The 15,247-nt window shown below is 59.0% G+C and overlaps 3 protein-coding genes across 3 annotated transcripts; 2 read left to right on the forward strand and 1 right to left on the reverse strand.

Moving 5' to 3' along the window:
• Positions 1 to 4,606: 4,606 nt before the first annotated feature.
• Positions 4,607 to 7,218, forward strand: WHR41_04102 (uncharacterized protein; the record flags this gene model as incomplete). Its single annotated transcript, XM_069372708.1, has 2 exons — positions 4,607 to 4,918; positions 4,975 to 7,218. The coding sequence occupies 2 exons, from the start codon at positions 4,607 to 4,609 to the stop codon at positions 7,216 to 7,218; spliced, it is 2,556 nt and encodes an 851-aa protein (XP_069230109.1).
• A 915-nt stretch (positions 7,219 to 8,133) lies between these two features.
• On the reverse strand, positions 8,134 to 9,071 carry trm8 (tRNA (guanine-N(7)-)-methyltransferase; the record flags this gene model as incomplete). Its single annotated transcript, XM_069372709.1, has 2 exons — positions 8,134 to 8,875; positions 8,950 to 9,071. 2 exons carry the CDS (start codon positions 9,069 to 9,071, stop codon positions 8,134 to 8,136), a joined length of 864 nt encoding a protein of 287 aa, XP_069230108.1.
• Positions 9,072 to 9,796: 725 nt separating this feature from the next.
• Positions 9,797 to 14,002, forward strand: WHR41_04104 (uncharacterized protein; the record flags this gene model as incomplete). Its single annotated transcript, XM_069372710.1, has 1 exon — positions 9,797 to 14,002. One exon carries the CDS (start codon positions 9,797 to 9,799, stop codon positions 14,000 to 14,002), a length of 4,206 nt encoding a protein of 1,401 aa, XP_069230115.1.
• Positions 14,003 to 15,247: the final 1,245 nt, after the last annotated feature.

Consider the following 15,247-nt stretch of genomic DNA (forward strand, 5'->3'; position numbering starts at 1 on the left):
AGCATTAGAGAGGCGGCAAACGGTCGCTCTGGACAGTTGCTAACTATCTAGTCGGAACTACATACTAAGTGGCTCCTCGACAAGAGTCATGGTTTGATCAGGCCTAACAGTCCGCATCGCGGATTTGAACGCCGCCTGGCTTAAAGTAGGAGATGTCTTAAAGAGTCTCTTCCCCTCTGCAGGAAAGAATCGAATTAGAATGGTTCGTTGATGACGCAAAAGAGCGCGAGATTAAGCAGATTGCAGGTAAGTCCATCGGAGAATGTTGCGATTATAGACTTCTGGCTGGGCCATTTCGCCCGAATCTGCGTGAGTGCGTCTACGAGCAACGATGTGGCGTAGAGAGAACAGTTGAGGAGAAGACGGTCGGTAATGCCAGATGTGAGAATATCCGTGATTATTGGCCTAGCAGTAGCAGCAGTGGCAGGTGTTTCATGGGACTGTTGTCTGGACAGCAGGTCGACTGGTCTTGGAAAGATAAGTTTATAGCCCTGACCAATCTGAGTTAGACAGCGTAAAAAGCGGACTGCCTCTGTCTGTGACTCTTGCGAGCGTCCACGCTCTTTATGCAGCTGCAGCTGGGGAGGGGGAGGCAGCGTCCCATTGTCTAGTGGCCGGCCCAGTAGTGTCTGGACTGGATGAATCTGTGCTGACAGCAGGCCGACTGGCTTCGGAAGGATATACTGACAGTCTTGCCGAACCATGGCCAGACCATATAAGGAGCGATTTGTGCGTGGGTCTGGGAGCTCGTGATGTAGTCAAGCTCTTTTTGGATTCTTCCAAGGCAAGGTATGTAATTTGAGCGATCGATGCACAAAGACCTTCCGTCTGCCTGCAGTCGGCGCTAGACCGTCTACTCTACTCGTCACGTCGTCAACCTCTAAGAAAAATCTACGCTCCCGGTGCTCGAAATCTCCGCCTAACCTCTGTATCACGGATGGGATGGGACAGTGAACGCAAGAGTTCCCTCCCACCGGCACGCGCTGATCTTCGAACGTAACACAAGCATACCTTTCGCCTACCTCGATCTCCATCTCGGTAGGATCGACAATCCCACATGTCTGACATTGCGAAGCGGGTGCCGTTTCGCGGCTGTTGTCACATATTCCGGGTGAAGTAAGTGCTGCGGGTGATTTGGAAGGCGCGCGACGATCTACAGTACACGACATCGCCGTGGCGTGCCGTCAGGGGCGGTTGTGAAACGTGAGGCTGGTTTTTTTTTTTTGGCGGTGGCGAGCGGTAAGTCAAGGCAGGGCAGATCAGGGCAGGGCGGAGGGATATTTCTCCTGGTGCCTGGCGGGCGTACCGGGATGAATTGATTGATGGGTGAGGGGAGGTGAGGTGAGGCAGCGCACAGCACAGGCGAGACGCGACGACTGCCACTCTCTTCCGCGATTCGAGAATTGCTCTCGTTGCGCGGCTGCGTGGAAAGTGCGATGTTTTGATCGTCCAAAGCGCATCGGAATAAACGCAACGCAACGCGACACGACGACGCGCGAAGGAAGCGCGCTGTGAAGCGTGGCATCCTATCCTGCCCGGCTAGGGGGAAGAGAGAGAGAGAGAGAGAGAGTTCGACCCTGCGCCCGCCACGCGCGGCGGATCCCTCCTCACGTTTCACTTTGTTTGTGTTCGTTCAACGTGGGCTAAGGAAAGGAAGACGCCTCGTATAGCATCGCATCTCCACAACCCCTCTCCTTGCCTGCGCGCGCGCGCGGCGCGTCCTCGCTCAAACGCTCGGTGTGTTGCGACCGAGCGGAGCGAGTGGACTCAGTGGAGTGGCATCGCGTCGAGTTGCTGTCCCGCCTTACCTGCCGCTCGCGCAGGGAACGAGCGCGAGGAAGAGGGACCGGGTCAACTATCTACCTGCCAGTGGGGTGTATGTAGGGCGCGTGCGCTCGCTCGGGATTCCTGCTACCTAGTAGTGACGATGCTTCGGCATAGGGCCGAACAGCACCGCGAGTCCGGAGGCCTGCGTCCTCGTGGGGCACGGGGGCTTGGCGCGAGCGAGGTGGTGCGAAGCGCACTAGGTAGACGAACACATGGCAGACGCTGCGCGATGGGGTCGCTCGCTGTATGTATGTACGTACTACCGCTCTAGACGTAGATGCCATTCGCACGCGTGCTGGGCTAAAGCCGCGACTCGCACGCGGCACAGAAGCCGGGGATGCCGAGGATCTGGTCGAGCGGGCGGTAGGCGAGAGTGATGTGCGAGGAGGGCTGGCGATGTCTGCACTCTGTCTGCCCTTCCCCGGGGCGGGCGCGCGCGCTCTCCGCTCCACTTCACCCGCACAGACGTTGCGGCGGCACCGTCAAGCTCTCGTGGCGCGGCGGCGGCCGAAGAACGACGACGACGACGACGACGACGACGGCGACGACGACAGGATGATGTGAAGCGTGAAGCGTCACGGATTGAGTTTCTGAGAGCGAACGGCGCGCCGCTGATGGCCGCACGGCTCACCTCACCTCACCAGCGCGCGCAAGGGCTTCACGATTCACCCGCCGGCTGCGCTCCGAAGCCTCTCCACAGCAAGACCTCCGGGTGGAGATTGTGGTTGGGCGGCTTTCAAGGGGAACCGCTTCAGCGCGCGCTCAGCTCACGGAGAGCGCGAGAAAGAATCGCGCGCGGAACTTGCCTTGGACCGTTGTGCTCGCTCGCTCGCTCGCTCGCGCCAGCGCTTGCAGTGCAGCTTGGGCACGAGTGCGCGCGCGCGCTGTCGCGCTATCCGTGCTCGCATCCCGCGCGCGTTCTAGAGGCGGCGGCTGTCGTCGCTGCGCTGCGCGCGGTCAGCAGAGCAGTCAGTAGGCAGTAGTGTGGTAGTCAGCAACAGCGCAGCGCCGCGCCGCGCAGCAGAGAGCGCGCGCACAATTCCCCGACTCCGACTCTGCCGCCCGGCGCGCTTCCCCTCGCAGGTGCAGGCTCGCTTGCGCTGCTGCTGACATCCGGCCGTCTCAGCGTGGTCGTCTGTCGTCTGGCGAAACGGTGGGCGCGCGCGGCAGGGTAGGCACGGCCACCGCGGCTTCGCTGGGAGGCTCGGACGAGGACGGGCGACGACGGGCGGGGCGCGAACCAAGCATTCCCACGGTCGCTGATCTGCCGCCAGCCCGACGAGAGACGAGAGAGGGGGAGAGCGCATGGGATAGGGGCCGGCGGGCGGGAAGCTCTCAGGTGTGCAGAAGCCGCGCCACGGGCGGCAGCCCTGTCCGCTGGCGGCACAGCTGTGCGAGGCGGCACGGCGCAGAGGTTGTGAGGAACGGGTATAGCGCGCGGGCGCGCTGGCAGGTGGCAGCGTCTCTGGCGGCCGAGGCCGACCTCAGTCCTGACTCTGCTGCGCGCGGCGCCGTGAGGAGTCGCCGTGGGCTGGCCAAGGCGGCGAGAGGCCCTGCGCCGCCGGAGACGCTGCCACTCGCCAGTGCGCCCGGAACTGCTCGTGCCTGCGCCCGCCGTGCCTGAGCCAGCGAGTGCCCAGCGAGCGGCGCAGTACCGCGCGCACCACCGGCCGCCGCCGACGCCGCGATCGGGGGAGGGCGCAGGCGGCGCTGGAGGGCTTGGAGTCTGCCGTGGGCGCAGAGGAGCACGAGGAGGGGTGGCGTGGCGGCAAGACACGACGAGGGGAGGCAGGCGGGCACGGTGTCTAGCTACCTAGCAGGCAGTGCGCAAGGCTGGCTGGCTGGCGGCACGAGCGGGAGGTGCAGCTGCAGGCGATGCTGGGGGGTGCCGGCGGCGGAGAGATGCGCGCGCTGATGCTGGACGCAGATGGTGGACTGCGATGGATGGAGTGATGCGCGGCGGAGAAGCGATCGCCGGGCGCACAGGAGCAGCTACCTTGGAGCTATTTTGGGGCCGCCAGGGTCGCGCGGGACATGGGGGCAGCGGGCCAATCAGCGGTGCGCGGCAGCCGGGGTGCGCGGGCGACGGCCTGAGGCGCACCGGCGTAGCTGCTGTCACGGCCGGGTGCAGGCCGGCACGCAGCAGGCAGGCACGCCGGTGGATGCGCGCGGGCGTCAGCGGTGGGCAGGCGCGACTGGCCAGAGAGGCCCAAGGGCCGCCAGCCTGTGCGGTGCCTGTGCCTTCCTTCCCCAAGATCCGCCCACTGCGCGCGCCGCATGGGCTGAGGGAGGCCCGGCACCGCCGCCTCGTGCGCGCCGTTGCCCTTCCCCGTCCTCACTACACGCCCGCCGTGTCTCGCCCTGTGCCCGTCGGCCGCCCGCCGTCCGTTCGTCTGTCTGCTGTCTGTCTGTGTCTGCTCGCCTCGTCGTCGGCCTCGTCCTGCGCACCTCACTCGCTACCTCGCCCACCCGTCGCTCCTCCGCCTTCGACTGCGCACCCTGCCCTCGCTCTCAATGCGCCTGTAACCCGACACCCCCCAAGTCGCTCGCTACCGCAGCCTCTCCAAACGTCGCGACATCGCCTCACCTCCTCGCCGTCTCCCGCCGGACGTCACTGCCCTCGACCGTTGCGGCCGCCTCAACGTTCCTTCCGCTCTGCACACCTCCATCGCACGACCATACGACCGCCTCACCCACACTGCGCGCTGCCTTCCGCCCTACAAATCCCCCTCGCGAGGGCGGGCCCGTCATTCTGCAGACCCAGCACCCGCCCGTCAACATGGACTACGCCAGCACTTTCGCGCAAGCGCCTCTCTATGCGCCCAACTTTGGGAACGTCTCTGCCGAGCAGCTGCAGCAGCACTACCAGCAGCACTACACTCTCCCGCAAGCAACCTTACCCGAACAGCCCCGGAATCCCTATGCGGCCACCGCCGTCGCTCAACATCAGATCGCCTGCGACATAAAGCCGCGCCTGACCAAAGAGCAACATGACATCCTCGAAGCGCACTACATGGAACAGACCAAGCCGAACACCAGCACCAAGAAGGGGTTTGCCGAGTCGCTGAACGTCTCGCTCGATAAAGTGAATGTAAGCTTACATGAGGTCATGCCGGATCGCTTCGGCGAGCTAACTTTTGATCGTAGAACTGGTTCCAGAACCGCAGGGCGAAGTCCAAGCAGGACGCGAAGAAAGCGCAAAGCGCGATGCAGGCCTTGAGCGAATCTCACCAAAACCCTCAGCAGATGAGCTCTAGCGGCTCCGAATCGGAGCCCTCCCCGGCTTTCGCTTCGTCCGAGTACTTTAACATGATGCAGCAGAGCGGCGCCGACAACAGTTCGAACGAGAGCTTCGGCAAAACCTCGCAAGGCCAGTACCATGAGGCTGCCTCCCTGCCCCAGGATATTCCTCTGCCCGCGAGCGAGCCCAACGACCAATTCCAGGAGTTCGATTTCAATCAAGCCCAAAGCGACCTGTTTGACAGCCCGCAGGATTTGAACCGTAGGACGCTTACCCAGGAACAATTCAATGCCATGTCGCAGCAAAGCGTCATGCAAGGATCTGGAGGATTCACCCTGGACATGGATGTTGAAGCATTGAACAAAATGTACCCGGACTACAGCCAGCCGGATATGAAATCTCAGGAGGCCTATGACTTCCCCGCCTTCTCAGGGCTGCCGGATTCTCATCAAGGAGCGTCTTTGCCACAGGCCGTTGCCAACCACTCTGTGCCTGGATTCCCCTCATCGAATGCCATGCAGGCTCAGTCAGTCGTCTCGTCAGCAAGCTCGGATTGGGGCGGCAGCCGGAGCTCGTCTATATCGACTTTTAGCCGCGAGAGCCAGATCGCGCCATCTGCCGCCACAACCCAACCGCAAGCAGCGACCGCAAGCTCTCAATGGCGTCCAGGACAGTCTGTTCCCGTCGACTTCAACCAACTTTCAGAGGAGTTCCGTCAGATCGCGCAGTCCCGCCAACCCCAGCAACAGTACATGCAAGAGCAGCCTCTGGCTTGGCCTGTCGATGAAGCCTATCGCGAAAGGAGGGAGTCACAAACGGCTAGCATCACCCAGTCGATGAGCAACGTTGGCCTGAAAACACCACAGCCTCCACAGCACGCGGCTTTCAAATCTCCGGCACCGGCTACGAGTTTGGCGACCAGACGCCAGCGATCGAAACCGACTCCACTGGGTCTTGCATCTCTTCGCAGCCAGTCTTACAGCGCCGCTTCGCAGCCGGGATCCCCGGGAAACATGTCACAGACCCACCATCAACAACAGAACAGTAGCAACCTGGGTCCCGCTCAACCCCTCCGTCGCATCAAATCCTCCAACATGATCAATGGTGTTGCGCAAGGGCGTATTCAAAAGGCGGTCCCTGGCTCAGCGCAACGATCGCCTCTCAACTGGACTTTTGCTGATGTGATGAACTCGCCCAAAGGCATGCGGAGCATGTCAACATCGAATGGCTCCAGCTTGGCCCCACCGACGCCTATGTCTCCGAGGGAACAAGCTAGACAGACGCAGCAATGGCAAAGCTCCTCCGGGCAAGTCAGCCGCCAGGCCAGCATCAGTGAGACAGATTTAGAGCAGGCCGCACAGCACGTTCCAGCTACAGGACCGGCGGACAACATCTCCTCGCCGCCTCACACTCCAATGTACCCGCCGCAGCCACCGTTTGCGCAGCAGCGAGTCGGGAAGAACAATGTAACGGAGAATACTCCGCCGCAGTCGGCACCAGCCACGCAGCTGTGCTTTTCCAACAACTCCTTCATGCCACCTCCACCGCCCAACCCAGTCTCTCAGCACCAAGTGACGACCATGCCTCCACCGCAAGCCCCTCAACAGGCCATGCAGCATATGTTCTCTGCTCATGCACCTCAAATGATGCCACCTGAGCCACAATTTGCGATGGGCGACATGGGGATGGCACAGCCTCACTTCGCGTTCGCCAATCCTGATCCTATGGCCAATGCCCACATGCAATTTTCGATGGGAGGTGTACCTATGGTCGATGCCAATGGCAACTTCCAGATGGCCATGCCGCAGCCGCACTACCAACTCGTCTCCCACCCACCTCCTATGCCGTCCGCCTCAGCGCCGCCTCTCAACCACACGCCGCCGATGCACTTCCCCTTCCCAGCCACGGCTTCACCTCCGCCCGGTCTTCATATGCCGAACCATGGATCTCACGCAATCCCGCAACCTGAGCTTTTCGTCCACGAGTACCAGCCTCCCGCCGACGTCAAGCGTGCTGCGACCCCGCGCAAAGTGCCTGCCGAGTCTGGACCTAAGAGTTACACTTTTGCCAACCAGACACCGGAGCACTTCGAGAAAGGCAAGAAGGGAGCGGCGGCGGCGAGCACCAGCCCGTCGAGCAATTCGTCGTGATTTAGCATACGTAACGAGACGTGAACGAAGAGGCATCACGCTTGGATGGCGAACCATTCTTGGAAACTTCGCACAACTGCCACTTCGACGGACATGGCTCGACACATCATCTTTCTTCTCCACTGAAACTCCAGCACAACCCGACAAAACTCACCACAAACCTTCCCACACCCGCTAATTTCTTCATCTGTTAAAGCGCAAACAGCGAGCACATGAGCGACCTCCCGCCTACCGAGTTTTTCATTTTCTTGTCTTTACAGCCAGAGAGAATACCAGGACCCCAGCACTTTGCGAGCCATCGATTCACTTCGTTTCTTTTCTTCTTGGGATCTTTCGGACCATCTGCCCGGCTTTGGGAACGATGCCACGATTTGGATTTTCACACCTGCCGGCGCTGAGTCAGGCCCGGAAATTTTGCTGGTTTTGGATTCACCATTCTTTTTTTTCTGCTTTGGGCTTCCCTTGAGATACACCCACACTCATCTTCCCTTTTTCTGTTCTTTTTTTTCTTTTCTTTTTCTGTCTGGCCTTCCTTTTTTACTCATTAATGCAGGAATCTTTGCTAGCTAGCGGCGGAAAGGGGGCCAACGGAACGCGAAAGGGCGACGACGCGAGGACGATAATGATACCACATCTCATTTTTTCTTTCTTTTTGATTTTATTGTTTGGTCAATCTTGCGACTCTCTTTTTTGTCTCTTTTGATGTAAAAGTAGCAGCAGCAGCAGCGGTAGTCGGATCCGGCTTAATCTCGAAGCCTCAAAACTTCGACTGGTCGGGAGCGACCAGCTAGGCGCGGAAAGCTGGAGAGAGAGGTACAGATACCCAAGATGTCCCGGAGACGGGAAGTAGCAATCCAAATTAACAAATCGATTTCCCCCCACAAACCTAACCATTCCCCCAAAATCCCCCCCCCATCAAACCCCCTCCCCCTCATCCAACCTCCTAAACACCGCCACGAACTTCCGCCCCCCGTTCCGCCCCACCTTCTTCCCCTCCTCCGTCTCCCCCCTCATCACCCCCACGCACGCGTCCGCCTCCACCTCCTCTTCCCCGACCCGCTCGAAACTGGGATGCGCCGCGAACCGCTCCGCCATCCACGCGTGCAGGTCTTCCACGTCCGTGATCGTGTACGCTTTGCCGCCCGGCGCCAGCACGTACGCGTATTCGGAGCAGAGAGTGGACGAGACGATGCGCGCTTTGTGCTTGCGGGACTTGAAGTGCGGGTCCGGGAAGCAGAGGAAGAGCTTGGACAGTTGGTGTTTGTGGAAGAGGTTGGGGAGGAATTTCATCGTGTTGGCGCGCAGGCAGGCGATGTTGGCGTAGGACGTCCCTGGGGAGTTTGGGGGCGGGGAGAGCGCGGCTTGCGCGCGCAAAGCCCGGATCTTCTCTTGCACGTATTCGGTTACGGAGACGCGGATTTCGAGCCCGAGGATGAGAGTTTCTGGTAGCAGGGGCGAGAGCGCGAAGAGGAGGCCGCCGAAGCCGCAGCCTATGTCTGCTACGGTTGGGAGGGCGGTCATGGCGGGGGGTTTGGGGGTGGTGGTGGTGAGGGCTTTTGAGGGCTCGGGGTCTTGGGTTGTGGGCTGGGGTTGGGGTGGGGTGGCGACGTAGGCTGGGTAGTGTTGCGACCAGTCCATTGCGGCGGGGGATTCGGGGCTGGTGGGGGATGTTAGCATGGGACCGTTCTGTTTAGGAGGGTTTGTTTGTTTGTTTGAATTGAATAGGCTCACTATTTCAGATCATGGTCCGAGAAGGGGTTCGCGTGCGCTCGTTGGCGGTAGTATTTTTTCTGCGGGAGCTCTGCTTCGGGTTTCTCGTCGCGCCTGGCGCGCTTTCTGGGTGGGCCGGCCATGGTGTTGTGATTGATTGCGTTTTGGTTTTCAGAATGTGTGGGGTTTGAGTATCACTCTCGTTGTTGAGCAACAATCGTGATATTTGAAGCGTTCACTTCAACCTGTGGTCAAACTTCATGGCCCGAATAGGTAAGAGCTGTTGATGGCCTAAGGCATCACAAAATGCATCCACAGCTGTGGCGCGTACGAAGCCCGCTCCGAGGCTCTACGAGGATAAACAGCGGCTCATTCGCTGATCACCCGCGGTCAGCATTTCCTACACGCGCACCTTTAGACTTGCGCGGCCATCCTGGTATGCTTGCTTGGCCTATTTTCATTAGAAATTACAATGATGAAGGGATCCATGCGACCGGCATTCCTGTATGCACAGTAGCGTGAGGGTGTGGCGGAGAGCATGTGCGCGCGCGCGCGCAGACGCGGCCAAACTTGTTTTTGCTCACGCCAGGCGAGATGAAAGGAACCATAGGGCACGCGGCGGCTCACCGACACCACCCGGCATCCTTGCAACGTCACCTCATCGCAATCATTCGTACACAACACGCACACTGTGGGGTGTCTTCGTGCTTCACGTTCTTCAACTGATAATCAGGCCGCCCACCCCGATCCAACAGCCTTTCACACCAACGGGCACTAGCCACGGCCAACTGCCCGGATCTCGCGGACTGCCGAGCACTGCAGTGGCGCACGCTTGACTGGGTCGTGCGGATCGAGGGCAGCCGTTGCGATGGACTTCGCTAGCAGAAGCGCGAGCAAGAGCCCGCCTTCCTCACTCAAGGCCTCTGGCTTCATCGTGCCATCCTCGGCGCCTCTCGAGACCATCATGGACGGCGAACCTCCTGGTCGCCCCGAAATGCAGAGTTTCGGCGACTCGTCCGGCACCGCCACGTCTGGCGAATCCATCGATTATGGCTCTGGCCAGGAAGGCGATTTCTACCCGGACAATGTCGCCGCCAGGCATTTCTCGCCGAATGCGCCCAGCGGGGTCGAAGGCATGTCGCCGTTGACGACCGCCTCCTCTTACGGCTGGACTCCAAACACTTCTGCCACCTCTTCCCGCATGAGCGGACGGCCGCCGGTGGGCACGCCGTACATCCAGCAGGAAGTCCCACCTGGCGCCATGCACAGTGCACAACAGAGACCTCCCAGACCGAGCGCTTCACGGCAGCCGTCGAACGCATACAATCCCGCGCGTCGCCCTGCGCAATACGTCAACACCGCCACCGCGTCCAGGCAGCGCACGAACTCGAGAACCAACCAACGGAACCCGAACGCGGAATACCGGGCGCAAGAGAAGGCATACGTGCAGAGGATACGGCAAGAGGACGCACCGACCAACGATTTCTTCGGCGAGCCGCGGACCCCTAGTTTGGATTACAGCGATGAGACGAGCACCGATGACGAGTCGCCCACAACAAGCAATTACGTCGAGAACGATCCGTACGATCAGGATACTTTGCTGTACTACGGAAATGAGGAGCAAGAGCCGTCGTTGGAGGAGCTGAAGATACCTGCAAACCGAGAAAGGCTGGAATGGCACGCTATGTTGGCCAATGTCCTCACTGGTGACGTAGTGAAGCAGGAGAAGAAGCGTTTGATCGGTGGGCCTGACACTCAAGAGGACAACGCGATGAAGACGGAGATATGGATCGGTGTAAGGGCACGCACTTGCGGACGCAGCGTGGCCACGCAGCGACGATTGATTGAGGAGGGCCGCTCCAAGGTGAAGCAGACGATTGAAGCGATCATTGCATTTGAAATTAAGGGTGAGGCAGAGGTCGGTAAATCGCCGCTCGAGCAGGTCCAGCAGGTCGTCAACCGCATCGAAAAGGTCGAGAGGCTCTACCCAACACGGCAGGCTTTCGAGGCTGCGCAACCCCGAGCTGCTTCTGATGCCTACCGGGCTACGTGTAATGCTGTGCTCTCCTGGCACAACACCACGAAGCTCATCAACACCGAGCTTGGTATCTTGCAGCAATGGGTTGGCAACGTAGAGCTTGACTTCACCAAGCCTAGGAGCGCCGCTCCTGGCGAGCAGAACGGACACCTTTTCGACGACAGCTCGTTCATCGACCGCATTCTGAAGGAGGACGGTCTGAAGTCTTTGCAAGGTGACAACAGCTTGTTGAATGGCGTCAATACCGTCATCAACAAGGCCAAGGTCACCCTTATTGAGAATGCCGAAGCATTCGCCAACCAACATCTGCCGCCCTACATCGAGGAACTCCTGACGCTCATCAACTTCCCTTCGAGGCTTATTCAGGAGATCATTCGTATGCGGCTGTCGTATGCGAAGAAGATGAAGGATCCCGCGCAGCAAGGCGTCATGATGGCTGAGCAGACGATCTTGCAATTCAGAATCCTGCTCACGCTTGCAGTCAAGATCAAGGAGGCGTACCTCGTCGTCGCACAGCCTCAGCCTGGATGGGACTTGCCGCCTTGTATCGATGAAGCGTTTGATGGTGTCGTTATTGACGCTCTATTATTCTACTTCAAGATGCTCAACTGGAAACTCATGGCGAACAAGAACACATTCAAGGAGGCGGAAATTCTGGAACAAGAGTGGGATTTCTGCTATCAACTGGGCCGTCACTTGGAGGGCGGAGATGTCGAGGTCGCAGAGCAGTTTTCTTCCCTCACATCGAGATCGCTCAACCGTCTGACGACGCATTTCGAGAAGGAACTGGTGCGAAGGCCAGACGAGATGGGCGGCGCTGAGATGGACAAGCGGTACAAGTCCATCCTCGACTCGGTCCGTGTCCGACAAAGAAAGATCTTCCGTTTCTCCAGGATTCTCAGCCAGCGTTTCGAGAATGCCACCGAGTACAACATCAACATGGCGCAAGAGCACTTCGACGACCTGATGGAGGCGCTCACTCTGACGGGCCACTTCTTGGTCGAGACCCAGCCACCCTCATCCGAGAGCAAGGACGAGGGCGAAGACTTCTCTTACTGGATCATCGCCTCGCCTACTCTTCAGAACCGACCGAAAGACATCGAAAGCATGCTCGGCACCTGCTACCACGCTGACGATGCGCCGGAAGATCCGAGCAACCCATACGTCCTCATTCTCGAGCCCGAGTACCCTCTCCAATGGGAGGGAGCCAGGATCCGCAGCGACGTGAGACGGACTGACCTAGGTATGAAGACCGGCCGCTTGCGCCTCGTCGCAGACGGCAGTCTTCAACGACTTGCCAACGCCAACGCCACTTTCGCGGCCGTCACGGGCATCGAGCTCAACGTCCTCGTCGAGCAGCGCGCCAACTTGCTCCGTGTCGATACGGAGCTTACCAGGATCCGTAAGACGGCGTACAAACTGAGTAACACGATCATGGACAGCGTGAAGATCGTTCGCAAGCAGACCGCGGGGCTCGAATGTCAGGAACTCATCCAGACGTGCTTCGCTTTCGCGACTGAGTTCGGTCAGCGTTCGGCCATCTACATGGACCAGCAGCGTCGCGCCATGCACCAGTTGAAATTGACGAAACTCGCCTTGGACTGGGTTAGCTTCATCGGCGACGATTGTGTTGCGAGCGACCGCAAGACGTTCAGGTGGGCTGTCGTTGCGTTGGAGTTTGCGATGATGATGACTAGAGGTCAGAACATCTTATCCATCAGCGACGACGAGTATGCTATCTTGAGGGCTAAGGTGGCCGGATGCATGAGCTTGTTGATCAGCCACTTTGATATCATGGGCGCGAGGAGCACGGTGGCCGCCCAGGCTGAGAAGCAGAAATTGGAGACTATGGTCGGCAAGATGAAGCTCGATTACCACAAGCTCAAGGACGACGAGGAGAGCAGTAAAGTTGTGCGCGCGCAGCGACTTGACGAGCTCGAGAAAATTGATCAAGCTCGCAAGGACCGTGAGGCTGAGAGACAGCAGATGGGACGTGTGCTCGAGGATTCTAACGATGCCGATCGTGCCCTGACACACTTGTCTGCTTCTGCTGGCAACGTTCACCTCCGCTGGCAGCAGGGTCAATTCGTCGGCGGTGGTACCTTCGGCTCCGTCTACGCCGCCATCAACCTCGACTCCGGTCAGCTGATGGCTGTGAAGGAAATCCGCCTCCAGGATCCCAAGCTCATCCCCACCATCGTCTCGCAGATCAGAGACGAAATGGGCGTGCTCCAAGTCCTCGACCACCCCAACATTGTGCAATACTACGGCATAGAACCCCACCGCGACAAGGTCTACATCTTCATGGAATACTGCTCCGGCGGCTCGCTCGCAGGCCTGCTCGAGCACGGGCGCATCGAAGATGAAACTGTCATCCAAGTCTACGCCCTGCAACTACTCGAGGGCCTCGGCTACCTGCACGAAGCCAAGGTCGTCCACCGCGACATCAAGCCCGAGAACGTCCTCCTCGACCACAACGGCGTCATCAAGTACGTCGACTTCGGCGCCGCCAAGGTCATCGCCAACCAGGGCAAGACGATCGTCATGGACGGGCCCTCCGGCCGCCCCAAGCAGCAATCTATGACCGGCACCCCCATGTACATGTCGCCCGAGGTCATCAAGGGCGGCAAGCACCACCACGCCCGCCTCGGCGCCGTCGACATCTGGTCTCTCGGCTGCGTCGTCATGGAGATGGCTACCGGCGCTCGCCCCTGGGCTTCTCTCGACAACGAGTGGGCGATCATGTACAACATCGCGCAGGGCAACACGCCGCAGATGCCGACCCAGGACCAGCTGTCGGAGCTGGGTCTCGATTTCCTCAAGCGTTGCTTCGAGCGCGACCCTGCCCGCCGCGCTTCCGCTGCTGAGCTGCTCCAGCACGAGTGGATCCTCAATATCCGCAGCCAGATGGATCTCGAGCCGGAGACGCCGCAGACGCCGGCTAGTGAAGGCAGTGGTGGTGGCTACACGCCTGCTAGCGCGACAAGCTCGCATGGGAGGAGCAGCTTGTCGCACGAAACGTCGAGTGAGGATTAAGTGTTGGAAGTGAGCGGGGGCTATGTTGCGTTTTGGGAGCGAGCGATGGCGTTTCGTGGTGTTGGCATGGATATATACACATACCGCCTTGGTTTCTTTTGATTTGGCCATTTTTTGCGCATTGTTAGCGATCGGTTCTGTATGGGGTCATAAGATAGCACAGCGGACGATGTATGAAACATAGCCATTGATTTGTTACACCCGCCTTGAATCATTGACGACTCCAACTAGTTTCTGGCCTTTCGCTGGCTTTCAGCGTAGCGCATGCGCCTGAGATGGTAATCTGTTGAAAGAGACTAATGCATCGTCGCTGAAATACTTTCACCCGTTTCAACATCTTCACATTTAGCCGTGGCGCTTGTCAAACGCTACCCCGTGGAGCCTCCAGGGTCCCAACCCTCAATCCGGCCCGGCGCAGGGGCCAGCGCGTCTCGGAGCAACGTTATTCCCTTCCGGAGTAACTTCACTCTCTCCGATGGCATCTCTGTACTCTTTGGACTACATATCTCACCAATTGTACTTGGCCTAAAAAGGTACAGATGCGACAAGCTATATCGCATTTGCTGTTATCAGAATGGCGATCTTTAAGCGCCCCTCACTTGTATAATTGCGCAACCTCGGAATCATGGATCCCATCGGCACCGAGGCTCAGCTCACATCGGAGCTCGTCGCGCTTGGTTCTCCCATCCCCCGCCTCCGCGTACTCCGCGCTGGCGCTGTCCATGGCGATACAATCCACCGTAGTGCTTGCCAGCGCTTCGCTCGTCGCAATCTCAACGGATTGAGTAGCGGTCAAGGTAAGCTCGGCTGGCTCACGATAACTCGCCAGCGCAACCGGCTCCAGGCGGCAGCGAACTGGAAAGCTAGATAAGTCGCGTGCTCGCCCTCTCCTTTTCCTTCTCTCTTCTCTCTTTCATCTCGTCCGGATAACAGCTAAAGCTCACCACTTGTCTACTTTGAAACTCTACTCGATTCTTCATAGGGTTCGCTGAGACCCTGCCGCCACAACGTTCTCCAACCTTCTTAACTCGTAAGTGTCTCTTTCTCCTTTCACGACTTAGTCGAGTGTTGTCTCGATGTATAATTTATCGACTCGACTGTGGTCTCGGCGAGCAACAAGGCTGACTCAAATTGCCAGGCTTCACCACCCTTACGCCGGTCGTCGCTGCTCTTCAGCAGGCTCACCACCGGACTCTCTTGACACCAAGTAACCCTTTTATCACAAAAAGGCTTACACGCTCAATC

The sequence above is a fragment of the Cladosporium halotolerans genome (genome assembly GCF_011745625.1).
Source record: "Cladosporium halotolerans strain TM138-S3 chromosome Unknown Sca12, whole genome shotgun sequence".
Lineage (NCBI taxonomy): Eukaryota > Fungi > Ascomycota > Dothideomycetes > Cladosporiales > Cladosporiaceae > Cladosporium > Cladosporium halotolerans.